Source organism: Fistularia commersonii, chromosome 2 (assembly GCF_037954325.1).
Source record: "Fistularia commersonii isolate RoL2024-O1a breed Wild chromosome 2, RoL_Fcom_v1.0, whole genome shotgun sequence".
Taxonomy (NCBI): Eukaryota; Metazoa; Chordata; class Actinopteri; order Syngnathiformes; family Fistulariidae; genus Fistularia; species Fistularia commersonii.
The window spans coordinates 27,499,112-27,526,614 of record NC_141285.1 but is presented as its reverse complement, the minus strand read 5'-3'; the positions used below and the strand labels follow the sequence as shown (position 1 = coordinate 27,526,614).

The following is a 27,503-nucleotide window of genomic DNA, read 5'->3' as shown; positions in this document are numbered from 1 at the left end:
TTGTCGCCGAGCATATTGAACGTGCGGGTGCACGGGCGCTATATCCAAACATTGTAATCTAATAGGCTTTTTGGAAAATTGGCTGGAAACTAGTAAAAACAAATGGGTCGGATATTTGGGGGGAGGCGAGGAAAAAGTGTGTGTTTTTAAATTGAACGGTATGAGATAATGATGAGACAATAACACCCCCTCCATCGTGCTGCCGCTGAGCAGGCAGGCCTCATTGAACAGCAGGTGGAGGCGTCCGATCTTCATCGACCTGTCTCACGTATCCGCCTCGTTTTGCTGCATTTCCATCCGTGTCCGTCTCCATCACATGTGTCCTGCAGCCGAACCCCCCCTTCATCATCCTCCTCCTCCTCCTCCTCCTAGTCACGACTCAGTGACGGAGCTGCTGTGACTCAACACACACACAGATACACACGACAAATACAGCAAACGCAGCTGAAACGGTCCCTTTGCGTGTGTCGTCCTCCCACTCGCGCCTCAAAGCGGCGCCGGATCCCCTTCGGAAAACCGCTTACTACCAGATATCTCGGTGTTAATTCGAGCTAAAAACGCGGCTCCTTCGCCGAGCCGCCCGGCCGCGTCCCCGCAGCCGTTCGGCCGTGAAACCGCGAAGAAAAACACGCGAAAGAACCCACACCGCGCCCCCCCCCCTCTCCTCGCGTCTCCGCCGGGCTGCGTGGAGGAGCCCCGCGGTGACGTCAGCGCGTTGAGGCGTCCGCGCAGCTCGCCTGCGCAGAATACCACTTTCGCGCGTGTGCGTGCGGGAGAGCACGAGTACGCGTGCGTGTCGCCAGTCACCGTCAGCGTAAGTGCGCGTCCGCGGCGCCGTGACAGGTGTACAAATCCACACGCTGCTAACAACTAGCTCCGAGCTACTCAGCGTGTGTGTGTGTGTGTGTCTGTCTGTGTGTGTGAGTGTGTGTGCGTGTTTCGGCGCGCCAGCCCTCTCACTCACGCGCAGCATCGTCCACGCGCTTTCGCTCCCTCCCGTCGACGTCCTGCGCGTAACGGGCGTCCGGGTTAGCTCCAGAAGCTAGCCGCCGCTCACTCGCCGGCGGCGTCCCTTCCGAGCCGCCGAGTCCCGCCGTCCGTCCCCCTCCTCCCTGGTATGACTCGGGTCGAGCACCGCTGATCGTGTCCGCCATGGAGTGCCGCGTCCTGTCCATACAGAGCCACGTCGTTCGTGGATACGTGGGGAACAAGAGCGCCTCCTTCCCGCTCCAGGTAAACACGAATCGCCGTGCATCCATGATCGGACGCAGCGTCGCGCCCGGTGGAGTTGGCCCGCCGACGTGCGCTTCTTTTCGGTGTGTCACGACTTGGCCGCTTTTTGAGTTTGCCGTGTCATTCCGTGTCGGCGACAGGCGACATCGATCCCGTCAAATCTCGTCCGCCGATCGTGACGGCGTGATTTCACCGCGGCGCCGCACCTGTCATTGAGCGTGTCCGATAACGGATCAACGGGTTCCTCCCCGCACCTCCGCTGCACGAATGCATGTGAAACGCCCGTTCGAGTCAATTACGTGCGTGTGTTGCGTGGGGGGTCCGGTAACCCACGGGGGTGGGGGATCAAATGAACCCTCCCCGGTTGACCCCGGACTTGTAGGTCAAGAGTTAAGGAATCAGTAGGTTGTTAAGGCTTGGAGGTGATGGAGGGGTCAAAGGTTAAAGCTGGGGAATATCGGGGTCACAGTCGGGGTGTCACTCTGCTCGGGGCGGCTGAGTAAGAGTTAGTGTTTGGGGAGTTATCTAGGTGAGAGTTAGGGTTGGTTAAGGGTGTTAGTCTGCGTTAGTTACGGTGATGTTAGCATCAGGGTTCAGGGGCATTTAGGTTGAAGTTATGGTTGGAGTACTAGTTGGGGGGTTAACCTGCATGCAAGTCAAGCAGTCCAGAGAGACTGTCCAGGGGTGAACTGCTGCGCTGCAGAGGAGAAGGCAAAGCGGAGCCACAGGATCTCAAACCCACCGGCGACATCCTGTCACGTGAGCTTCGTTTTATAGAAAAGTCCACCTCCAAGTCCTTTCGGGAGTCGATCTTCTCCAGAGGAACCCTTTAGTTGTACATCCTGCAGGCCGGGAGGGACAGTGTGACGCTCACCTTCAGCTCCACACTCCGAAACGAACCACCGAAGAAGACCAGGAGGTGGAAGCGGAATAATAGCTACGGACCATCAGACGTTTTTATCTTCTGCGAGCCCAGAACTTCGTCGCTCCCCGACAAAACAGTCCACCGGTGACGATGGTAACTTTTAAAAATGGCGTCCAGCAAATAGCATCTGGAAGTGGGCGTGGCTAACGTGCTCCACCAATCACAGAGCACCTCCGTCACACGAGTTCCTATGGAACTGTGCCTTGGAGAAGGAGCTAAAATGGTTCTGGGAACTCAGGTCCACGGTTTCCGAAATTGCAGAATTACAGAAAGTTCCAAAAGCGGCTCGCGATTCCAACCTGGTGAGAGTCTTGATGTTTGTTCCGAACCAAGATGAGCAGTAGAGGTTCCTCACAGCGGAGGCCGGTGGCGTCTCTGGAGTCTTTTTCCTCTGGAGGTTGGAGGCTGAAACAACTAGAAGGCGAATGCAGCCTGGAGTTTATTTCTTCCTGAAAGCAATGAGAAGGAGCCGTGGAAGGGAATGGATGAGGAAGGACACGGGGGTTATTAGTTCCTCCAGGCCATCTGAGTCATTTCCCATTATGAGCTCCCGCGTCGACAGCGGGACGATAACGCTGATTGCCTCGGGTCTGTAATTGTCGAATGGATGATGCCGCCTCCGCCGCTTCACATTTTCCGGCGTCGGCCCTCAGGACACGTCCCGTTGTCCTCCCGTCGCGCCACTTGTGAGAAGGCCCGGGTCTATTTTTAGCCCCCCCGGCGCCCCGGTACGGGCTTCCTCATGGCCGCCGGGCTTCGAATACATCGTCGCCGCGGGAGCTGATGTCCAACCACCTCGGCCGACCGGCTGCTGTTTTCGTCCCCGCGAGGACCTTGAAGATGTTTTAAGGAGAACGGCTACCCATGCTAGGAACTACGCTAACCAGCATCTGCTGCAAAGAGGTCCTCTGAAGCCCGTGAAGCCCATGGTGTCTCCAGGCTCACCTGTTCTTGTCCAGAAGGTGCTGTCATGTGGTTAGGATGCCAGATAGATACCGGATTCTCCAAGTGGAAAAACAAACGGTGATGGTGATAATAGCTTCTTTTTCCTGATGATATAAATTTGCCAAATTGTAGTTGGCTTCATGACTCTGACGAACCTCTCATCTCAGGAGTTTGGATCTGAAGAGTTAGAAGAAGCCACCCGGTTGATACTTTGGAAGAAATACACGGTGACCGGGTATCTGGTCGAGGGGCGGGAAGGAAACCCCCGGTGCTCTCAGCTCGATGAGTAAACCCAGCTCATTAAGCAGCCGCTCTGTTTGGAGACGTGAATGACGGGTCGGTCGGGAGATTAGAGGGGAGGACGGCCGCGAGCGGGGCGACCCTCGGCGGCGCCGCCACGGAGCCAGACTCCCATTGGATGCCTGCGGACTCCCAGAGCAGTCGATAGCAGAGACGAGCTCCGTCCTCTGGCTCGCTAACGTCGAGCTAATCGGTTTAACTGTTAAACATCAGTGATTCAGGCAAAGGCTCCTCTGGGTTTCTGGGACACTACGGGTGTCCTCCCCTGGAGACAGTCAACATGGTGACACGGATCCATCACAGCGCTGCCGTTCCCACAGGCCAATCATCAGGCCTTCGGCGGGTTATTGTGTATTTTATCTCTCGACAAACAGCGAGCAGACAAAGACAGGCTGCCCAGGTGCATCTGCAGCACCTTACGCAACCCCAGGTACACCAACCACCCAAAGCCTTGCAGGCAAACACCACAACGTCTTCTTCTTCTTCTTCACCTTCGGCTTTTCCCTTCAGGGGTCGCCACCGCAATGTAATCCGGGTAAAAACAAACATTAGTTATGACGAAGCAAGACCTTCTGATGCTAGCAAACCGGGAGCTTACCTGTTCCCCTGTTGACGGTACGCAGAGGTATTCCTTCCAGCGAGTGTCCGGAATGACGGAGCGACACCTGTATGAGAGGGAGCATAAATGAATGAATCGGTAATACAGATTGAAAGAGCATGAAGGTCTGAGCCAAAGACAACAGTGGAAGCAGCGTGGACAGACTTGAGCGGCTGAACGTGTGAGGAGCATCGTCTCTGAAGGGCGAGGAGACCGATGAGCACAACTGGGTTTCATCAGCAGGTTATTTTGCAACGTTATCCATTCGTTCGTCGTCTTCTCCGAGCCGGGCCTTTGCCCTCCAAACACTGGGTAGCAGAGTTGCTGAAAGGCTCCTGCATCTGAGATTGTTCTGGATAGGAGTCCAGATGGTGCTACCAGTGAGTGTCTACGCTGACGTCCCTCCTGGATTCATCTGCACGGCCGGGTCCACTCCCAGGCAGGAGGCGGGGTTTACCCTGGACAGGTCAGCTGTCAATCATAGAGTCTTCAATGAACCTACTGACGGTTCTGGTACCATGGAAGGAAGGTGGAGAAGTGTGGGAGAATCCACAGTCAGAGAACCCAGTTGTCTTATGGTTCCTGGTCCTGCTGACCAGCCTAAACTCCGTGTTGGTCAGGTGCTGTTTGCTTATTTACGCCCCGGGTTCACAGTGTCTGCGTGGTTCTTGCAGCGGATCCTTTTCAAGCGGTATCTGTGTCAGTGACTCGGGGCGGTTGAGCGGAGAACCGAGAAGATGTGACCTAAATAACAGGCTCCTAGGACCGGAGCACCAGCGGGGGCCATAAATATACAGTTTACATCAACACACTATTTTCCCGTGGAGCCGACGGGTCCTTCCTGTGCCTCGGCACGGTCCACTGCATCTTCAGCCAAGGGGTGAACTCCTAATGGTCCCTTAGAAGAATCAGATCATCGCTCAGCTTTGAAAGGCCTGTATAGACTCCAAACAGAGCTGAAGCCCACAGTGGCTCAAGGGTGGACCCATACTTGTATGCAGGGGTGGCTGCTGACAACATGAGAAGGGGGCAACTTTTGCAATGATGACTAAGGTGACCCTTTCGTTTGGTAAATGAACAGTTGACCGGACAGTTGGCTCAGTTTAAAAAATGACAAAGCCATGCAACTTGTGACCAACGGGCGGGAAGATGATTTTCCACCTAGCTAGATAAGCAACAAGGAAGTTACCGAGTATCCCTAGTAGTCTCTCACCTATCTTGGGGGTTACATTCCACAACTAAACAAAAATCCACAGAGTAGCAACTCTATTTTTGATATGTACTTTAAAACTTCAGAACCTTTCACACACTCATGCAAACACAACACTGCAGAGTAACACTACGAGCAGTGGTCACATGTTGATGTGAAATGGATGCGAGGCCAGATGCCGAGAAGGTTGCTACCACTGCTGAGCCAATCAGAGCCCCTGATGCAGAAACCCATGCTCTGATTGGTCGCCACCCTACAAGGCGCGGTTTAACTCCAACGACTCTGTCAATCACATCCAGATGTTTCAAGAAACCTGCTTGGACTTGAGGAAGGAGATGGAGAACCTGGAGAGAACCCAGGTGACCACTGGACCAGAACATGGAACCTTCTCACCAGTGAGCTGGTGTGAGTTTAGGGGATTATCATCAGCTACATCGAGCTGTTGTTATCGACACGCCACACACACACACACACACACACTCACACGCAAACCCACTCACACGTGCACGTGAGCGTGCATGCCTTTCTTGACAGCAGAACGCTTTATCTGGTGGCTACAAGTAAATTGGAGAGAACAAAGAAGTGGTTCTCTGCCTGCTTCTTGCTTGTGCTCAATTAAATTAAGTCATTTAGATAATGATTAGCAGTCACGTGGACGAGTCACAACGAACCCCCCCTCCCAGACACACACACACACACACACACACACACACACACACGCACACACACACAAAATCCTCATAATTCAATTTTTAAAATCCACTTTACGGCTCCTTGAATGTCACAGGGAGGAAATGGAGGCTTGGGCTTGTTTCTAGAGGGTTCTGGGCTTCACAGAGAGGGAATCGCACCGCCAACCCTCTTCTCGATACTGTTTGCTTGGTTCTATGCTGACATCATCTGGATCTTCTGCACCTGAGAGGGTGAATGGTGGTGTGGTGTGTAAATGACAGGGTGAATAGTTGTATGCTTCTTTATAATGTCTAAATGAGAGGGTAAATGGTCTTATGATGTGAATGAGAGGGTGAATGGTTGTATACAATCTTCGCAATGCTAATTAATGAAATATAACATTTTTTTTTCTGTATCATTTTGCTATGTAACTGTGATCGACAGGTGTCCCGCCAATCACGGCATTGACGATACTTGTGCACGTGTTCTGGCCATACACGCTATATAAGAATAAGTGGCGGAGTTAAGTGATGCTAATGCTAACATGCTAACCCCTTATCATGGCGAAACGAGCAGTGAATAAGATCCGTCCGCCCACCAAACCAAAGTAAAAAAGAAACGCGGTTCTTTTAAGTTGGAACGACCATAGGAGCATCTGCAAATAGAAGAACCAGCGGTGAAACCGGGCGACATTTTTGTCTTTTTCCAGTGAGAAAGGTCTGCTCTGCCAAACAAGCAGCCAGGCTAAAGTAGGAAGACAGTTTTCGGAAGGGAAAACATGAACTAAACGGAAGCTATGATCCCAGGTGTAGCCACAACGTGCACATCTAACCTGGTCCTCCGTGTGCTCAGGGAGGTTGTTTGTATGCACAGATATATGAAAATTAGAGGGCGCATTGGTTGTATATTTCTAAACGAGAGAGTGAATCAATGTGTGTTTCTATAGAACATGTGAATGAGAGGGTGAACGTTTGTTTACCCTGTGACAGATAATGGATGATTGAAGGGATGTCACTTTTATCCAATCAGATCAAACTCTTTCACGTCCCAGTTTTTGTGTGTTCAAAGCTGAAAGCCTTCTTCTCTCCCGTGTTCTCTCAGGTCCTGGGTTTCGAGGTGGACTCCATCAACTCCGTCCAGTTCTCCAACCACACAGGTGTGTGTGTGTGTGTGTGTGAGTCACAGTGTTGTGTTGAGTGGTTAGCGGCTGTTAGCGAGATGCCGCTACGGCGCTGACGGGTCAGCAACCCCACGGCCTGTCAGATCGGGTCTGGCCTCCTCACCATGTGACAGATCTTCTTGAGGCCTCCTCAGGTGTCTCCAGCCGAAGCCTTCTGTGAACACCGTGTCAGATGTTTGGTGGAGTCAGAGGTGAAATCTTGAGGAACCCTGAGGGAACACAGCCTGGTGGTGGTGGTGGTGGTCAGGTGCCTTCACCCTGATTATAGGTGAAGAGTCAAATCAAGCATGTTCGTCCAGCTGGACCTTCTCACAGATGTGCGGTCTCTGTGTTCTCCAGCCTGGGTTCTCTCCATGGTCTCCCGTGCTTGGGTTCTTCCTGTATTGGATCTCCATGTTCTCCTGCTTGGGTTCTTTCCAAGTTCTCCAGACTGGGTTCTCTCCACGTTCTCCGTGTTTTTGGCCGATGCCTCCTCAGCAGGTGAGGCTTGTCCTCGGGTGAACCACCGGTCGGGTTCATCTCAGGCGAGAGCTGAAGAGGTCAGCGCCTTCATGGCCGATCAGATGTTTGCCCGCCACGGCTGGTAGACGGAGAGCTGAGTCCACAGCAGGTTCTGCTGGTGAACCTGCCTCCCAAGGGCACACTGCTGTCCATGCTTGGCATTTGAAGGTGTGTGTTCTCAGGTGAACCCCAGATGTTTGCTGTCATGGGTTCCATGTGTGTCTTTACTGAGCGTGCTCAGTTTGTCATGGGCAGGAGAAGCAGGCTGGAGGAAGCTCTGCATCCATCAGACAGCAGATGATGAGGTTGGCAAGGAAGAGGCGACCACAGGAAGCAGCAGTGATGACGACAGAAACCCCTTATCTGTCCTCCTGCCCACACACACACACACACACACACACACACACACACACACACACACACAGGCTGCTCAGCTCTCTTTCAGCCCCTTTGGGTTTTTTCTCCTGCCTTGTTGCTTAGCAACCAGACCCCCCCCTCTTCCATATGACGTGGCTGTGACTCACCTGAAGCTGCGACATCACTAGCCCGCAGTAGACATGTCACACACACACACACACACACACACACACACACACACACAGAAAAAAAAGCATGTTCAGTACAGTTTCTGTGTGTCGTTGCCTCTCATGACTGAAGGCTTCACCACTGGGTGCTGTGTGTGTGTGTGTGTGTGTGTGTGTGTGTGTGTGTGTTTTCTTGGTGGGCGTTATACTGAATTTTAGTTCTGTTCTGTTTTTTTTTAGTTCTACTTGTAGTGAGAGTACTTGGAGTACTTGCTTGTGTGTGTGTGTGTGTGTGTGTGTGTGTGTGTGTGTGTGTGTGTGTGTGTGTGTGTGTGTGTGTGTGTTCCTGCAGTCCTCATGCACTGACACATCTGACGTGTACATTCCGATCAGTGTTGCCTGAGCTTTGGGTCCAGGTCCACCTCGTCTCTCCTTCACCACGTCCCAAACCTTTGGACACCTCGTATCCATGGTTACGAGTGGATGAAACCTGAGCAGAAGTGAATTAGAGGAACATCCAACAACCGTCTGACTCACGCAGTACCCGGGCCGTGTAGTACTTCCTCAGTTACTGCAGTATTTTTCTTCTCCGTGCAGGATACTCCCACTGGAAGGGCCAGGTGCTGACGGCCGACGAGCTCCACGTCCTCTACGAGGGCATCAAGCTGAACAACGTGCATCAGTACGACTATGTTCTAACAGGTGGGGGGGGCCGGGCCCGCTCACGGCTACTTCGAGTACTCGGAGTACTCGGAGTACTCCGAGTACTCTCACTGTGTCTCTCTCGTTGGTCTGAGAAGCTCTTCTGTGTGTGTGTTCAGGGTATACACGAGACACGTCGTTCCTGGAGATGGTGGTGGACATTGTCCAGGAGCTGAAGAGGGCCAACCCAAACCTAGTGTACGGTGAGTGCATGAACATGGAGCTCAAGTGTCTTCATCTGTTCATCTAGTCATCGTCCCGTCACATGCAAGAACTTGGACGTCAGTAGAAACCTGGTTCCTTCCATGTTCTCCTGCCTGGGTTAATGTCCTGGTAGTTGATGGGTTCTTCTTGAAGTATTTGATGTCTTTCTTCAACATCTGATTTCCAGCTGAGCATCTGGGTGTGTTTTTCTCCTTTCAGTGTGTGATCCTGTCCTTGGTGACCACGGATCCATGGTGAGATCACCACTGTGTGTGTGTGTGTGTGTGTGTGTGTGTTGTTCTAGAGTCAGAATTTGAGGTGTATAAAATATAATATTTGTATATTATATAGTTACAGTCAATCCATTATTTAGAGTAGGTGTTTCTTTTTCTCCTGTTATTTTTGATTTATATTATTAAGGTCCGACCTGTTATATATTTTTTGTTTTTCTAATTAATTTTATTTTTAATATTTATTGATAATTATCTATGACCATTTCTCACCAATAATCAATACCAGTGTAAATACATGGCACGGCAGTGTGATCGGAGGTGTTGGTTGTCGTGATGTGTGTGGGAGGGATTTAGTGTGTGTTTCAACACACCGTGATGTGTTTTTTTTTTTTTTTAGCTCTTGGGATTTTGTTCTGTCAGTTTCTGCTCATCGTTTCAAAACCATGAAATCGAAGATCAGAGAAAAGCTTGGCACTAAATGAGCTTGTGTGTGTGTGTGGGGGGGGGGTGAGAGATAATAAACTGTGTGTGAGTGTGTCTGTGTATTAACATGACACATAAACATGTGTTTAGGAGTCTGTGTATAACATTAACCTGTATGTGTGTGTGTGTGTGTGTGTACACATGACACACAAAGCTGTGTTTATGATTGTGCTTTGTGTGTATGACATTACAACAATTAACAATAATCTTTGTGTGTCTTAGAGACATGTTTTGTGTTTTTCTGTGTGTGTGTATGTATGTGTGTGTGTGTGTCATCAGCCTTGCATTTGTGAGAATACTGTGTGTGTGTGTGTGTGTGTGTGTGTGTGTGTGTGTGTGTGTGTGTTAAAGCAACATTGACCTATGTGCATGTGTTTCTTTGTGTGTGCCTTTATGCCTTAACAACACCTTGTGTGTTTGCATTGGTAGTAACTGTGTGTGTGTGTGTGTGTGTGTAGTACGTCCCTCAGAACCTGTACCCGGTCTACAAGAACAAGGTGGTCCCCGTTGCAGACATCATAACTCCAAACCAGTTTGAGGCTGAGTGAGTTTGCTTGTTTGTGACAGGATTAGTGAGCACCACCTTTATGTAAACACACACACACACACACACACACACACACACACACACACACAGGGGACCTCCACTGCCTGGTACTAGCAAAGATACACCACCTTCATCACAGTTTGTGTCACAACCCCCTGTATTTGCTGCAGTGTTGTGTAACGTAGCGTAGCGTTAGCTTCAGCGCCCATTAAGTGATGAGAAGTTGATCTCTCAGATCTTGTCTCCTCTGGTTACTCGAAGTCCCGGATAAAACGATAAAATAGCTCCACCCGGTGTTCTCCAGAGGTTTCTCCAAGTCCAGGTCAGATGTGATCTGAACATTGAATAAGCTAACATGGAGCACTAGCATCCTATTTGATTTGATGTAGCCTGTATCTGCCATGATTGATCAGAATGTTCCTCAAACTATCTGACAGATTGGTCCATCCCAATGTTCTTGGTGGTCTTACCTGATGTTTGCGTTCCAGGTTGCTGACGGGGAAGAACATCAGCACGGAGAAAGATGCCGTGGAGGTGAGACCATCTGCGGCTGGCAGACCTTCCCGCTCGGGTAACATCGGCTTGATACCTCCGCTCTGACGCCAACAGGTGATGGACCTCCTCCACGCCATGGGCCCGGACACGGTGGTCATCACCTCCTCCGACCTGCCCTCCAGACTCGGGGACCGCTTCCTGGTTTCGTTGGGCAGCCAGCGCCACGGTGGGCGGCCGACGTCTCTGCAAACGGCGGACGCGTCTCGGTGGCGACTGGCGTCACGGTGTCTCTGCTCTGCTGTGCAGTTCGTCCGGACGGCAGCAGGACGACTCAGAGAGTGCGAATAGAAGTTCCCAAAGTGGACGCCGTCTTCGTGGGAACCGGAGATCTGTTTGCCGCCATGCTGCTAGCGTGGACGCACCACTATCCTAATGACCTGAAGGTAAGGACACACAAAGGAGACACCAGAAGAGGTCAGACCAAAGCTGGTGGACCGAGGCGGTACGTCCACATGAAGCTTGAGGAGAAAAAAAAAAGACATGTCTGTCCACTGTCGTCCTCAGACGGCGTGTGAGAAGACGTTTTCGGTGATGCACCACGTCATCCAGAGGACCATATCATATGCTCACGGTAAGAACAGGTGATTTTGTAAGGAAAGGTGTACAAGACAGTGGTGAGACCAGCGATGATGTTTGGACTAGAAACTGTTCCAATGACCAAAAGACAGCAGGCAGATCTAGAGGTTGCAGAGATGAAGATGTTGAGGTTCTCTTTGGGAGTGACCAGGATGGAGAGGATCAGGAATGAGTCTATCAGAGGAACGGCACATGTTCGATGTTTTGGAGAGAAGGTCAGAGAAGCCAGACGGAGATGGTCGGGTCATGGACAGAGGAGGGATAGAGAATATATTGGTAGACGGATGCTGGAATTGGAGCTGCCAGGCAGGAGGTCTGGAGGAAGACCAGAGAGAAGATTTATGGACGTAGTGAGAGAAGATATGAAGGTAGTTGGTGTGAGAGAGGAGGATCCAGAGAATAGGGTTAGATGGAGAAAGGGGACTCGCTGTGGCGACACCTGAAGGGAAAAGCCGAAAGAAGAAGAAGAAGAAGAAAAGATTAAAAGAGATACCAAATACGAGAGAGGCCATCTGGTGGAGGCAGAAGGCTGCTCTTTGTGAGTCTTGGTCTACTTCCTCCTGTTCAAAGGGCCTTGTCACTTCAGGTTCAGGTAGTCCTCCCTGTGAGGGAACTATTCAAAAAGGTCTAGGTCTGGTGTCTTGGAAGATCTGGACCTGCGGGAAGCATAGATATGGACTCCAGCTGCCTCATCTCCAGTCAGGCCTCACCATGCGAAGCTCTTCTACCTTCACCACACATGTTCTTCCAGCGCTTCCCCAGGGTTCCGCACGCCGTTCTTTTATCCGGATGTTCTGGCCCGATGTCAGAACGTCGTCAGGAGGTCCTTCTGCCGATTGCGACCGGCAGCGGGTGTTTACGCGTCAAGAGTGTCTTGTTCCTTCAAATTTGACATTTCTTTCCATTCCCGCCCCCACCCATCCCCCACCCCCTGTGGTCAGAGTTGGCAGGTCCCGGTCGGAGGCCCAGTCCGCCCCAGCTGGAGCTGAGGATGGTTCAGAGTAAAGCCGACATAGAAGACCCCGCTATAGTTACGGAGGCCACGGTCATATCCTAACATCGCCCCCCCACCATGAGACTCATACTAACCTCGCTCACCCGTAGACCCCCAGTCCTGTATCGCAGTAAATCTCCCGTCACCGTAAACCTTGACTGTCGTTCCTCAACTTCAGCGCCATCATCCTGACACCTGTTAGTATTCTAGACTCTCCCTCAGACTTTTACTTGTATCTCCTGTGACCTTTGACCCCTCCCCGCCTCCCCCAGCTGTGCTTTGGACCAGAGCCACAGACGGACAGAGGGTTTGTCTGGCCGGGCGTGTGAGCCGAGCGCTACATTTTTAAAAAAAAAGCCGTTTCAGGCGTGCCGGCAAAAGAACGAGGAGTTGCGTGTCTTTTTCTAGACGTGAACTCCTTTGTGTGGGAGATGTAACCGGTGGATCTCCTCTTTGCCGAAGGACCCACCTTCAAGTAGTCTCTCGTGTATCTTGGCGGCCACGTTGTGAGGATCACTGCCCGCGTTCCTGCGTGATCTCCAGGGTGTTGGTCCCGGTGGTTCCGTCGAACCCGAGCTGCGGTTTGGCATCAACGTCTGGAAGCGCTCGGACCTCTTTGATGCTCCATTTCTCGCCGCTTCTGTCAAATTTGTCACAAGACAACAATTGATTGGTGGGTTTTAAAAATGGCACTCTGTAGTCCGCAAGGAGTATTTTAGCAGTGGGCGTGACTTACGAGTTCCACCAAGAACCTACGTCACATGAGTTCCTATGGAACCGTAAAAAGACCCTGGAGCTGAGGTCTATGGTCCTAGATATGGGCTGGTTCCTGAGAAGGTTCTAGGAACTACAAAAAGTTCCTACAGGACATAACAAAAGACCCGCATGAAGTACTTGCTTTTCAAAGCGAACGTCTTCCGACTATCAGTCTCTAAACGATTTTAATATGGACGTCTGTCCGAATCCCCCGGGTAACGGCCGCTCTGCTTGCTTCCCTCCCCTCTGCCCACCCGCTGTCGCCAGAAAAGAAAAAAAAAAAAAAAAAAAAAGACGCAAACATGGCCGCCGCTGTCAAAACAGTACCCGCCGAACTCTGTTCATCTGTGGCTCCACCCACTTGGACCCCCCCTCCCTGTCTTCAGCAGTGATGTAATGGTGACCAAGTCTAACCCGCCCCCTTCAAGACCCGTGAAAATAGAACAAAGAAAAAAAAAAAAAACGCACAATGTATAGTTGATGTATAGATGTTGTACGATAACTGTCTCGGACCATCTGTATGATATCTTCTCTGATCTGTCTATTGGACCATTGTGTTGATGCTACTGTACTATAGACAACACGCACTACAATATCACCCGAACCGCAGACGTCCGGGTCGGTTCTGGCGCTCTGACCCCCCCGACCCCCGTCTTTGTCCAAAGTTACTGTCGAATCGTCTTAGTGTGTGGTTTAGCTTTGAAGGTGGGCGGCGGGCGCCGCCCCGAGTCCAGATCCACTCGCGTCAGTCCAATCAGAACCGGGGGTCCGTCTGCACCAGAGCTGGCCCACGTCACGCCGGCCGGTTCCCGGCTCAGCTCTGGCCCAGAACCCTTCTACCTGTTAGCCGCGGCGGTCACTGGAAGCCCCAAGAATCACCTTGGAAACACTAATCCCACCCTGCCCGACAGTCTTCTTGGTTTATTTACACGTTTTATGTTTAGAACATGTGACCTGAACAAGCTAGCACGCCCTTTCCTTCAACTCCCGGCCGATGTGGAGCAGAATAGTGCCAGAAAAGTCGCCAGACCCAACACTACATGTTCTGATGGAAGGGAGTAGCACAGAAGTGTGTTTAGCTCAAGCTGCTCACAGCAAAAGGGTTTAATTCTGACGTTCTTTGTGGAGTCTCTAGGTTCTCCGCGGGGTTCCTCCGGCCTCCAGCCCGCCCTCAACCCTCCCTGCGGGACAAATGGTATAGATAACAAAGGAGTTTCAGTTACAAAAGCTGGAGGTCAGCACTGACTGTCCTACCGAGGATGAAATGTACATTACACGACGTGACAGGAACATGCTAGCTTGTTCAGATACTTGAAAACGTCCACCTGCCGTTCCCGCCTGTGAATTCACACGCCGAGCGGAAGGACGTGACCACTAGACGCCACGCCGGTCCCCCGGAGCGACCGCGTGGCGAGGACCTCGGGCTGTGCCTTAGCCTGCTGAGCCGCCACAGGAGCGTACTAGCACGTTATCGTTTCAACCCAACTTTAGAAAACTAAAACCATCCGAAGCCCCGGCTGTCCGACAAAGTTCAAACCAAATAGCCGGAGAAGATTCCGGATCGTGCCGCGGCTCGGGGGAGGGTTCTGGGCAGGCTCAGTGTAATTCTGTACTGCTGTCGTTTCTCTATGGACCGTACTGTGATACTGCCTTAGGAACCTCACAACACTTTGCTCACTGAGGACGAGGAGGAGGAGGTGGAGAGGAAGCGGGTGTGACCCGGTCCATACTGGAGGCGCGAGTGTCAAATTCACCCCGCCGGCTTTTTCTCACTCCGTCGCAAATTCTCAATCGGGTCGACACAACGGAGCGTCGCTTTACGCTAGAAAAGCACCACCACCCGCCGTGTTCTCACAAGTGCGGTCACATGACCCTGCTGTTTGCTACGTCCAAACATTGCACGCTAGCATGGTTTCCACACACTTTGGACCCCGCCGGTGTCTCCACCAACCTTCTCTGATTCCAAAAAAAAAAGTAAATTTTCCCTCAGAGAGGAGCTCGGGATCCTTTGGTTCCGTCCAGACGCAGGAACCTGCCTAGAACTCCAGCGCCAGGTCCCACCTTTAGATCTTTGCAGACCCCCAGGGTCAGTGTGACACTGACCCACTGGAGACCACCTCTTATGGCCACTAGGGGGCGCTAAACCCCCCTACTGTTTATTTTGATAACACTACAAGTCTATTTTAAAATCGACATATTAAATGCATTAAAAATACCTGAGTAAGTACACTGCAGTACTTTCTCTCTACTCTCGGTTTACATTTGTGACAGCTCACTCTTTTTTCAAGTTATGAAGTGATTTCTTGTAAATTTTAGGTCATTTTTCCTCTTTTTTTTTTTTAATTCACTCCTTTGCGTTTTCAGTTTCCCATGGTTCCTTCTTCTCCTTCTTTTTGTTCCCTCTCAGAACAATTACCAGGATAATACTCCTTCGATTCGTATCTCTAGAAACATTCACATAAATTGGCTGAGAGAGGGGGAAAAAAAGCATTTCCTTAAAGTCCCACATTTCCTCCTTCCTCTGTTTACACAAAAAAAATAAAATAAACAACAGTGTGGATGTATTAAAGAGACACGGCTGCTCCCCCCCTGTCATTTCCTGACTTTGCACTGAAAACAAAACTGGAGGTTTTGTTGAAGGCCTAAGCTTGTAATTACAAGTGTTTCAGTTTAGCCGCTCGGCCAAAAATACGATTCTCGTCCCAGATGTTGGATAAATTACAATTTCTACATATTTAATCACTTTAACGTCACACAAAATAAACATGGTCTCTACCTTCCCATGATACTTTGCTGCTCCCGCTACCTGTTCACCTCCCCTCCCTCCTGATGGACAGCGTCGTCTCCGCCATCTTGTTCCTGTCTCTCGGTGGCCAAAAAATAAAAAATAAAAAAACGAGGAAATGTACTAATCATCGTTTGGTAACTGTTTTTAGTGCTATGTTTTTGGAGCGTTACGAGTATTTTCTAACATGTTAAGATAAAAGATTGTAGTGTACAAATTCACATTTATAAAATATATATATATATATACATATATATATATAGATATGACAAATGTATGTTCTAATGCAATAAAGAGAAATTAAGAATAAAAATGACCGGGTTGCTGCGTCATTGTTGTAGAAAGAGGTGAGGCGGTGGTTAGAGCCTCCGCCTCCAAGCAAGAAGGTCCCTGGTTGGATTCTGTCCTGACAGAGTAAATGGCTGGACGTGAGTTGCAGGTCAGTATATGTGGCCCTCTGAATGGTTCTGGGTGAACCCCGCCTGAGGAGTTCAAATTGCTTTGCGATGGACAGCAGAGAAACGCAAAGTTTTTTTTTAAGGTAAAGCCACTTCTCCGCCTTTTCGAAGGCGATCATATCAGAAAACATGATAGCAATCGATGGTAAAGTCCTTGTCAGAGGCCCTACATTGCCATGTTTCTGGTAAAATAAGGATATTTGCGTTAGGTGACCCAGTCAACACATTTCCGGAGCAGACTGCAATATTTAAATAAATTAATCCTGGATTGTATCAAGAGCAAAAGTAATACGAAAATTCTGTTTCATATTTGAGGCCATAACAGTATTATTTGGCTCCATGATTTCAGTCATAAAACAAAAGTACACCATAAACAAAGCTGGGTTCAATTATTTGCGATTGTTCCACAGGAGGACATCAATAACAGCACTGATCATTCAGAACTTCCAAAGAACCGGGTGATTGTGTTAGGATTTGGCAGTTAAAAGTTGCAAATGTCAAAATGATTTCATCCACCCAGGTTGGATGAGACAATTTCAGGTTGGAGAAAATGGGGAGTCCCCTGCAGAAGCAAGGCCAGCAAGGCTTACCACAGAGGTCCAGGCTGTAGCAGGTGGAAGGCCAGGCTGAACTGTGCAGAAGTCCAGGCTCACTATAGTGAGCAAGGTATCAATCCTGTTGTTGTGCTGCTGCCTTAGTTTGTCACAACAAGAGGACATGATTCCAGGCAGAAGGAAAATTGGTGGGGAAAACAGAAATCAGTCCCAAAAACCTGTAAAAAAAAGTTAAAGCTGTCAAACTGCAACATGAGAACCTTTTGTAAGGAGGACACAAAATCCAGAACAATAGTTGGGACAAGTGTGGCCATCTTGGATTTTGGCTTCCTCTAGGTAGATGATGAATGAATGAATTTAAGAAATACATATGGCTACGTGTGAAAGAATAAACAGAGTACACAAAAAGTCTAAGATTCGTTGAAATTGAAAGATCGGTACAAACGGCATGAATTTTCCCACTGCTTTTGAAAATAATATTGGTGATTATTTTTTCTGAGCCACTTCTGTGATCAGGACTTCTGCAGGTGACAGCTTAACTAATGTAATGTTTTATAGTGCTCTTTTTTTAACACCGGTTCCAACAAATATAATGGCCATGTCCAACTGCAGATACATTTATTTATAATACTGGCAATCACATCTGGAATACACTTTAAACAGCAGCAGATGATATACATATGACCTGCTGTGTGACAGTGGAATGAGAGAATCACAAGGATTTAACTTAATAATATATATAATTATAATATATATATATATATATAATAATTCATGCCTATTGCTTCATTTATTTTCTTTCTGCTCCAAATTCTTTGCACCGTCAGAACCGCAAGCAGCCATTTAAAGGGTTACGCTTGTCAATCATCACACTCTTCCAGTCCAATTCAATCTTTGTACAGCCTGATCAAAATAAATCGCAAATTTTTTTTTTCCTATCATGTGTATTTAATAGTTTAATGGCCCTGGACATGGCTTTTAATGCTTTTTTCCGCTGTTCAAGGCGCTTCATTTGGGATAAATGTAATTAATGACCCACAGAGACACGATGGCAATAACGATAACTATTGTTGTGCATTTGAACAATTTAACTATAGCAAACGACAAGCGTATAATTTTATTGCTGTTCTAGTTTGAGAAGTGTCCGTTGTTTGTGACCCCGCCGGGCTCCCGTAGGCCTCGGCCGTTTGTTGATGTTTCCCTATCAGCTGACGCTCGGACGGTTAGCGGGGCGACGCACCGCCGAGCTCCGCGGCCTCCGTCCGTGACGACGCCCCGCGGGGGTTGCGGAGGACACGATCCCGCCGGGGGTTGCGGAGGACACGGTCCCGCAGGTCCCGTCAAGCGGCGGCTCTCAGTCGCCATGACGGCCGCGGTTCTTCCGTGACGCGCGGCTAATGTTCCTTACCTAGCCTCGCTAGCTTGCTAGCACGCTAGCCTGGAAGTCCGCTAGCCTGGCTAGCTTACGAGCACGCTAGCCTGGAAGTCCGCTAGCCTCGCTAGCTTGCTAGCACGCTAGCCTGGAAGTCCGCTAGCCGGCTGTTTGTTAGCCCGCGGAGCTCTTGGAACTCCGGAGCAACCATGGAGGGGATTCTGTACAAATGGACAAACTACATGACCGGTGAGTCCGTCCGGTGTCCCCCCTTCCCTTCCCTTCCCCCCGTTATTTTCACCGTTTTCGGTCCCCGAACCGGACAAGCGTGGAGAGAGTACACCGTGACGTCACGGTGTCATCGGCCAGAAGAAGGGGATGAGGGGCGAACCGGCGGACGCGTCCTCGGGGTAAAGCGAGAAAAAGATGCAAATATCTCTAAAATTAAAAACAAAAAATATGAAAAAATAAAGATGCAATGATCAAATAAAATGAAGGGACACGGAAAAAGTAACGAAACAGTAGCAGAAAACGTGAACATTTTTGGAGGAAAAAGGTGGCAAAATATTGAAGATAAAAAGGAAGGAAAAGAAAAAAAGTCAAAATGAAAATAATGAATTGGAAAAAAAATGAAGATAAATTACATAAACATTCAACGGGATTAAGTTTTAGAATTAAAAAGCAAAAAAAAGACAACTGTCCCCAAATCGTGGAGAAAAAAAAAACAGAAAAATATGAAAATAAATAAAACCAGGAAAAAAAGAAAAATATCCAAAATATTTTGCAAATGAAAATTAGGAATGATAAAAGAACCAGAAAAAATAGAGCCAAAACGGTTAAAGAATAATTAGAACAAGAAAAAACTGAAAGGCTAAATTAGGAAAAAAAAAAAAAAGGGGTTGGAAATAAAGTCAAAAACCAAGCAAAAAAAAAAAAAGAGCTAAATAAAAATGCTAAAAAGTGACTATATATCAAAAAATACAAAATAACAAAATTTAGGAACTCGGATTAAAAATGAAACAATAAATTTAAAAAAAAAAAAGGTGAAAAAATAACAAAAAATAAAAATAAATCCCTACACTGGGGAAAAAAAAAATCACTATGGGATTTGGTAAGACCTTCCCAGATAGTTTTGATTTTACTCAGGATGAGCATAAGGTTGGGCGAGCAGAGTGTTGACGGACGGCGTGCTTTTGTGTGCGCAGGCTGGCAGCCGCGCTGGTTCGTGCTGGAGGACGGCGTGATCTCTTACTACGACAATGAGGACGACGTGGGCAAAGGGAGCAAAGGCTCCATCAAGATGTCCGTGTGTGATATCAAAGGTGAGGCCGAAGTCGGGGTTCGGGGTTGAGGAGGAAACGGCGCCCACCCTCCTCCTGTGGTGTGTTTCAGTTCATCCCAGCGACGCCACGCGGCTGGAGCTCATCATCCCCGGTGAGCAGCACTTCTACGTGCGGGCCGTGAACGCCGCCGAGAGGCAGCGCTGGCTGGTGGCGCTGGGCTCGTCCAAGGCCGGGACTCTGGACCGACATCGAGGCGAGGACACACCGCCGATGGACCCATGCGACATTTTCTCTTTTTTTATCATTGTATTTTTCCAATGATTTTTCTCACTTTTGCATGTCCGTGTTTTTTTACCTTATCTTTCTGTTTTGTCTTTATTCTTTGTTTTTTTCTTCATATTTTTAACTTTTAATTTTTTAAAACGTTTTCCATTTCTTTATTTTGATCTCACTTTAACAATTTATAATTTTTATTAAATTATAGGGTTTTTCTAGGTCTTCCATTTTTTTCTCTCCAGTTTTTAAAATGTTTCATTATTTTTGTTTATTTTGTCTTCCTGTTCATTTTCTCATAGACTAATTGTTTCTTGTTTAACATATTTATATTCATTCGAGTTTCCTATGTTCTCATTTCAATTTATTTTCAGCTCTTTTTTGTCAGATTTTTTGATCAATTATTTATAAGCCATTTTTTTCTGCTTTGATTTTCGCCTTCTAAATTGAAGAATCTACTTTTAAGAAATATATTTTCATCCGCCTTTTGCTGATTTTGTGTATTTAATTTTAAGATATTCAGATAACTTTTTCAAGTTATTAAGTTAAGAAAAGTTAAGGTTAAGGTTTTTATTAAATTTTTCTTTTTCGCAAGAAATATGTTGCCTTTTGCAGAAATTCCTTTTTTTTTGTTTAAACCATTTTTCCAACAGCTTTTGTCATTGTTTTTTGTGAACACACACACAGACATGTATATATAATATTTTATTTTTTTTTTTGAAATTTTGCTTCTTTTTTGATTGATTCAGCCTCTTTACCAGATGCCACTTCATTTTTTGAGTTATCTCACCGTATCCGTCGTGGAATTAAAGCAGCGTGTTTCCACGTGTGCGTGCAGGTCCCGACTGCCTGAAGACCAAGATGTCGGAGCTGCGTCTCTACTGCGACCTCCTGGTCCAGCAGGTGCAAACCATCCAGTCCCAGAACCCTGGCGACACAGAGACTATGTCGGAAGTGAGGCTCTTCATCATCAACGCGTCGTGTAAAATTCATTCACCAAGTCGCCACCCCCTTTTTTTTTCCCCGAAGGACCGAGTGGTTGTTACTTGTGAAATAACAGCGTTGTCTGCGCAGGCGTCCCTGCTGAGTGCCACCTGCAGCACCTTCATCCGGACCCTGGAGGAGTGCATGACCCTCGCCAGCCACAGTCTGACCCCCGACTTCCGGCCTCCTGAAAGGGTGAGGTTTCCGCTGCTTTGAATCCACAAAAAAAAAAAAAAAAAAAAAGGTACATCTTGGGAAAAGTCAGATGAATTCTCCTGTTTGTCCAGATGAAGAGGTCCATCAGTCACCCCGGCACATGCAGCGTTGACAGGTGAGTCCCCAACATGTGGCCATCCCATAATACCCCGAGCGGCGTGTCGACAACACACACCTCTCCGTTGCCCCCTCAGGTTGGGGGGGCCATGGGCCGGGGGTCAAAGGTCGTCCCAGCGCAGGAACCGGACGTGTTCGGACAGCTCGCTGTACGACTCCCAACGTGAGTCCGACCAGAGGGAAACGAGCTGCGCTGCCAATATTCAGTGTCTAAGAAAAAGCGTAATTTAGTTCTTTTTTTTGGTGGAAATAAATTGCAAAAGTAAATTGTTGAAAAAAAAGTAAAAATTGGGCAGCGACAAAAAAAAACCAAAAAAAAAAAAAACCGTACCAACTTCTTAATAATATCTTTATGATGCAGTAACAATTATTATAATTGTAATCAATAAATATGTGCTCAAGGTTCAAGAAATATCTGGAGGAAATGAGAAAATATTAAAGATGATGTTCGGAAAGAAAAACTAGAAACAAATTATTAAAAAAAAAAAGTAATTTATTGATTTTAAGTTATATATATATATATAGAGAGAGAGAGTGAGAGAATGAGTACTCATGTTTTGATTATTAGTCAATAAACAGACCTTTTTTTTTAATTCAAAAATTCAGGTGCCAACAAAAAAATTGAAAAATTCAACCAAAAATGTGAAATGAATATTTTCTTTTTACAACAATTTAGTGACGATTAAGTAATTGGTTATTCAGTCTGAAACCGTAAATGTGCTGAGAGCTTTCACAGATTTACGGTTTTAATTTCCAAGCAAGAATTAATGTTTGAAAAGTAAAAAATGTTCTTCCACATACTGTTGGAGACCATGAAGTTGTGAGAAGATGAGTGAATCCCGCTCTTCTCCTCCAGGCCTCCTCCCGCTCCTCAGCAGCGACTCGTCGTCCATCCCGGAGGAGAGAGGGGGCGGAGCCAGTCCCAAGACCACGCCCACCGACACCGACACCGACCTGTCCCTCTGAGACCCCCCGCCTCTCCATCTCCACCGTCTGGAGGAGAACCTGACCTCCGGACAGCCCGACTGACGAGGTCAGCCGGCGTCTGATCAGACCCTGCCGGACGCGAACCCGATGATCGGGTCTGACGGCCGATCGATCGGCGATCGATAACCCCAAACCGACAGAGGTCTCGGACCCGAGCCTGTTGCCGGTTACACACCGTAATCGATAATCAATAAGCAGTGGCACCGGGTGAAAAGGACCTGGAAGACATTTCCATCACATGGACATCAGGTACTTCTACTCAAAGTACTTGATAAGCACCAGGTACTTTGACTAAAAGTGCTAGATAAACACCAGTTACTTCTACTTAAACTACTGGAGGTTTACTCAACAAACCAGGTACTTGAAGTATGAGATGTTTACTTGATAAATAAAAACATCTGGTACTTCTTCCCAAAATACTAGACGGCCACTTGATTAACATTTTATACTTCTACTCAAGACACTAGATGTTTACTTGATAAACATCTGGTAAATGCTATTCAAAGTACTTGATGTTTACTTGGTAAACACCACACTTCTCAAAGTACTCCATGTTTACTTGATCAACACCACATACGTGTTCTCAAAATACTAGATGTTTAATTGAAAATATTAGGTATTTCATCTCAAGTACTTGATATTTACTTGTTAAACATCATGTAATTGTTCTCAAAGTACTAGATGTTTGATTGACAAACATTGGGTATTTGATCTCTCAAGTACTGGATAAATACCATGTACTTCTGCTTTAAGTACATGACAAACATTTGATACTTCTACTGAAAACACTTGGTGTTCATCAAGTAAACATTGTGTACTTCTCCAGAAAGTAATCCAGGTCTACTCTCGATACATCAGGCACATCTTCTAAAATTTCTCGATAAACATCAGGTACTTCTACTCAAAGTATTACACGTCTGCTTGATAAGCGCCACGTACCTCCACCCCAAGGACTAGATGTTTACTTGATTCTGATTTGAAGGTTTGCCGAGACTCCCACCTTCCTGTGACCTTCTGTCGGCATGGCAACGGCCATCCCGCGCCCCTTTGCCTGGATGTAAACAAACCGCCCGTCCTGTTCGGCGAGGATGGCGGGGCCACCACATGGACTGACAGGTGGTTGGGGGAACACACACACACACACACACACACACACACATGCGCAAAGTGACTTTTCTTTTGTTGCCAAGATGAGAAGGAATGAGCAGAAAGTTCAGCAGAGGAACCTCTGGGTGGAGGAGGAACGTTCATGGACATTCGCAGGAAAATATCTGCTGGAAAAGGAGGAAGAACATCTCAGGCGGGTTGAAGACACTGGAATGTTGTGAATAAAAATGAGCAAAAAAAAAAAGTGACGTGCCTTCAGTGTTTGTGGAGGACTTAAACAGCAGGTGGACGTCCAGGCAGATCCTGCTGGGTGTTTACCCAGGGAGGCCGTGTGTCTATGCTTTATTTGACACTGACTCCCATCAGTGACCGTGTGTGTGTGTGTGTGTGTGTGTGTGTGTGTGTGTGTTATAAGACGCTGGTGTCTGGGTCAGATTGTCTCAGTGGGAGCTTCATCTTGGACGTGCAGACGGAGCGGAGATGTGGGTACGTGAGTTTATCATCAAATCGTAATGATTAGCTTTCTAAAATCAAGGTTCTTTAAAAACAAACGTGTCAGAATACAAAAAAATGTTTAACTTTTCTTTTTCTGTAAAGAAGAAAACATCTCCTTTGTTCTGACATATCTGTAATGAATTAAAATGAGTTTGAATTAACAAGACGAGTTGTGAGAGCGGGTGGAGGAACACCTAGAGGACCTTGAGAGGAGAGGATGAAGGACAGAACACATGTTCAGATGAGGCTACAGGGGAGGAGATGAAGAAGGGGGTCAGTTGTTCCAGAGTGGTGGACAAGAGGTGGAGGAACCTGTGCAAACAGGACATGTTCAGTGCTCTGGAGATATGGTTTGGACACGGATCGAGGAGGTATGGAGAACATCTTGTTGTAAGGATGAGGACTTGGAAGGTCTAGAAGACCTAAGAGGTGGTTTATGGATGGAAAGAGTACAAGAGGGTAGTTGGTGTGAGGAGAGGGTGAGATGGGGGCAGATGGTTGGTTGTGGAGGCCCCATGAAGAACGTGAAGAAAAAAGGAGCAGTGATCACTGGTTCTGTTTACATTTCAAACAGAAGAAATCCAGAGGATCAATTCATCCTCAATCACTTCTCCAAAACCAGATATTAGTTTGGGGAAAGCAACACACTCCAGGTGAGATCCAGGGTCTGCAGGAGAGTTTCACGTGACCTTCTGACCGATGTTCTGCTGGATGAGAAAGACATCCGACCTGAAAGGGTTAAAACCTTCACCATCACGTGTACTGATGACGCTCCCCCACTGGGGGGCGCACCAAGCAAACTGAGCAAGTGTGTGTGTGTGTGTGTGTGTGTGTGTGTGTGTGTGTGTGTGTGTGTGTGTGTGTGTCCAGTCCCGCTCCTACTCAGGCTTCCAGAGTGAGGGCCTCTGTGCCGGCTGCTACAAGCAGGACCGTGGGACCCGTGGGACCCTGGCCGGCCACCAGGGTGCCTCCAGCGACAGCAGCTCCTCCTCCGACGAGGAGTCCGGATCCGAGTCTGGCTCCTGGCGGGTACCGGAGGACACAGCGGGAGGTTCTGGTCCAGAAGGAGATGAACCGGAGGTGGAGACCAAGGCCGGACCTCCTTCCTCCCCCCGTCTGCAGGCCCACGGCCCCCGCCTCGTCCCCCGGGCCCTCCTTCCCGGACCACCGAGGATCGTCTCCGTCCTCAACCTGGAGGTGGCGACCGCTCCGGCCCAGATGATGGACGGCGTGCATCCGTCTCCGCCGGTCCACGCCGCCTCGGGGCCTGATCGTCCAGGCCCGTCTGCACACCTGCTCCTGGGTGCAGAAAATAAAGAAATGTCAAAGTGAGATGTTTTGAGATGTCTTCATGTTTGGACAGAAGAAAGCGGTGATGCTCATGGCGGGCGGGTGGGCGGAGGGAGAAGTGCAGCTCTAGTGGAGATGCTGGGCTGAGGTCTGTGGAGATGGATTCAGAAGATCTTAGCAGCCAGGACACACACACAAACATTGCAATGATCCAGAAGAAATTATTTAGATTGAATATTCAATTGTGGTGTGGCACGGTGGTCCAGGGGTTAGAAGCTCCTCCGCACAGCGAGAAGGTCCCTGGTTGGACTCCCACAGGGGGAACTTTCTGTGAGGAGTTCCTCAGGGTTTCTCCCACAGTCCAAACACATACAGGAGGTCTGGTGGAGACCAGACGTTGTCCAGACGTGTGAATGAGAAGGTAAACGCTTGGATGCGACCTTTTGAAAGGGCCCATCAGACTCCTCCCCCTGACCCTGAATGCAGGATGAGCTGCATGGAGGATGAATATTACAATGAATATTACATCGCTATGTAACTTTTATGAAATGTGAATTTGACCTAAAGAATTAAAAAACAAATGTCACCTGAGGTGTTTAGTCTACTCGTGAAAAGGTGACTCATACCTCTTCTCATGTTCTACTAAAACAAACACCTCTAATTATTCTAGTGCCCGAACCCCCCCCTCGTGACATCATCAAATTAAAGTTTTAAATGTGGTCTTTGGAACTGCAGTTACATAACACACACACACACACACACACACACACACACACACACACACACACACGCGCATGCACGCCTGCACACACACCTTGAGATTAGACCAGAGTGTGTTGTGTCTCACCTTGTCAAGCTAATGCCAGCCGCCGCTGCCAACAATGGCCTCTTTGTGCTTGTCCTTCCAGCTTCAGAAGCTGCTGAGCGTCTCCAGATGTCTCCACCGAGGCCTCGGTGTCCACGCCAGGACGCCCCCACCCTCGCTGATGCCATGGCAACAGGTGAGGGGGGGTGAAGTGTCCCCTCTTGACATTTCCTGAGGGCGGAAAACACAACATTATATAGTGTGCAAGCATGAATATGACATTCGCTTAATATTCTTGGGAGGACAACGTTGAGAACCCGTGCAGGAAGCAGGCTGGGAACACACTCCGTGCCCAACGCAGGTGGACCCAGAGAAGTGTGTATGGACGACATGTCGGAGACCTTGGACGACCTGAGGACCCCATGACGTCGCATTTCCACGGCGCTGATGTTCACGGTCTTCATCTCCAGCGAGGTCGCAGTGGGTGGGCAGCCTCTGGAGGCACGAGATCAGAGCTCTGAAAAGGAGGAAGGACGACGTGACCTTCAACCAGCAAGAAATCACTGAAAATATGGAGGTGCTGTTCTCCTGATAACCACTAGAGGGCGTGTTCTGCTTGTCACACTGAATACAGGAAGTCTGTTCTCGGCAGAATTCCGTTCTTACGCATCGTGATGTTATTTTCACCGTTAATCTGAACTCACATCCAGCATGTAAAAAAAAAAAAAAAAAAGAAGTAAATAAAAAAAAAGCTTGGGAGGCATAACAAATGTCCTAAACTTTCCAAAAGAAAAAGAAAAAAACAGCACAAATGAAAGAAAGCGAATGTAGCCCAGTAAAATACGGATGTAACCAAAGACGTTTTCCTCGTACGGCGCTGCTTGACGCAAATTCTTCGTGAGCCGTTCGCTGCCACTAGTTCTGACTTTTTGCAAAACAAAAACACGTCCTACTTCACCGGGAAGAATCCCTTCCCCGACAGAAAAGCGGTGATATGAATTACACGATGATCCTCACAATATGGCTGCCAAAGAAGGTTTGAAAGCTAACGCTGCTAACGTGATATGATTGATCGAGCGCGAGGGGGCAGTGATGCCTTCGGCGTCAATTTCACACGTGTGTGACGTAACAAAAAGGCGGCATCCTTCACTCGATCCTCGCTGGACCGAGGGACATTTTTGGCCATGGTTGGGTGCAGCGGCCACAACAGGCACATTTAGGACTCGGCAATGTACTCAGTGCAAATATTTTTGTGTTTTTTCTGCATAACTTGAACCTCCATGTTCCGCCGCTCCTCCTGCTGGTCCAGCTCTGCAAACAAGAACCTTTGAAATCTGCGTTGAGCAGATCTGAGCTGGGCAGCGTCACTGGAACGGAGGGGGGCGACACATTCTTCGAGAAGGAGATGAAACAAGCAAGAAAGTCAAACAACAGTTGGAACTAAAATAGAAACTGAATCTCAAAAGTAAAGACAAAGCGTTGGACTTTCCCCCCTGGTGACCTCCATGGTCCCGCCCCCCCTTCTGGACCCAGAACCACCCGTTGAGAACCTTGGGTTTGAAAGGCTTTCGGAGCCCTGGACCCCCCTAATCTCCGAGGAGGAGGGAAAAAGGAAAAATGAAGCAGGATTTAAAACTGT

The 27,503-nt window shown here is 48.3% G+C and overlaps 3 protein-coding genes across 10 annotated transcripts; all 3 read left to right on the top strand.

Moving 5' to 3' along the window:
• The first annotated feature begins 172 nt into the window (after positions 1–172).
• On the top strand, positions 173–16,236 carry LOC147236899 (pyridoxal kinase-like). The gene is made up of 11 exons (XM_086175641.1): positions 173–1,233; positions 6,985–7,039; positions 8,686–8,790; positions 8,910–8,993; positions 9,214–9,248; positions 10,169–10,254; positions 10,746–10,791; positions 10,867–10,978; positions 11,059–11,195; positions 11,317–11,383; positions 12,330–16,236. The coding sequence occupies exons 1-11, from the start codon at positions 1,153–1,155 to the stop codon at positions 12,443–12,445; spliced, it is 924 nt and encodes a 307-aa protein (XP_086031767.1). The 5' UTR covers positions 173–1,152; the 3' UTR covers positions 12,446–16,236.
• A 1,879-nt stretch (positions 16,237–18,115) lies between these two features.
• Positions 18,116–23,518, top strand: plekha3 (pleckstrin homology domain containing, family A (phosphoinositide binding specific) member 3). 8 transcript variants are annotated; one of them, XR_015108923.1, is made up of 9 exons: positions 18,122–18,556; positions 19,513–19,629; positions 19,700–19,843; positions 20,702–20,817; positions 20,938–21,042; positions 21,135–21,178; positions 21,258–21,343; positions 22,037–22,213; positions 23,150–23,518. XR_015108923.1 is itself a non-coding variant. In XM_086175528.1 (8 exons), the coding sequence occupies exons 1-8, from the start codon at positions 18,517–18,519 to the stop codon at positions 23,175–23,177; spliced, it is 771 nt and encodes a 256-aa protein (XP_086031654.1). In that variant the 5' UTR covers positions 18,119–18,516; the 3' UTR covers positions 23,178–23,518. The 8 variants fall into 8 exon arrangements, 4 of the variants coding, with proteins under 4 accessions (XP_086031686.1, XP_086031654.1, XP_086031665.1 ...); XR_015108921.1 differs by having other exon boundaries at positions 22,037–22,416; XM_086175528.1 differs by lacking the exon at positions 21,258–21,343 and having other exon boundaries at positions 18,119–18,556.
• Positions 23,519–23,624: 106 nt separating this feature from the next.
• Positions 23,625–26,405, top strand: LOC147236897 (uncharacterized). The gene is made up of 3 exons (XM_086175584.1): positions 23,625–23,760; positions 24,640–25,097; positions 25,968–26,405. The coding sequence occupies exons 1-3, from the start codon at positions 23,755–23,757 to the stop codon at positions 25,981–25,983; spliced, it is 480 nt and encodes a 159-aa protein (XP_086031710.1). The 5' UTR covers positions 23,625–23,754; the 3' UTR covers positions 25,984–26,405.
• The last annotated feature ends 1,098 nt before the right edge of the window (positions 26,406–27,503 follow it).

Coding starts and splice junctions, on each gene's coding strand:
- plekha3 (XM_086175528.1), top strand. CDS start 18,517: ATGGAGGGGATTCTGTACAAATGGACAAACTACATGACCG. Junction 19,630..19,699: donor GTCCGTGTGTGATATCAAAG/GTGAGGCCGAAG, acceptor GGTGTGTTTCAG/TTCATCCCAGCGACGCCACG. Junction 19,844..20,701: donor GACTCTGGACCGACATCGAG/GCGAGGACACAC, acceptor GTGTGCGTGCAG/GTCCCGACTGCCTGAAGACC.
- LOC147236899 (XM_086175641.1), top strand. CDS start 1,153: ATGGAGTGCCGCGTCCTGTCCATACAGAGCCACGTCGTTCGTGGATAC. Junction 8,791..8,909: donor GTACGACTATGTTCTAACAG/GTGGGGGGGGCC, acceptor GTGTGTGTTCAG/GGTATACACGAGACACGTCG. Junction 10,979..11,058: donor GTTGGGCAGCCAGCGCCACG/GTGGGCGGCCGA, acceptor TCTGCTGTGCAG/TTCGTCCGGACGGCAGCAGG.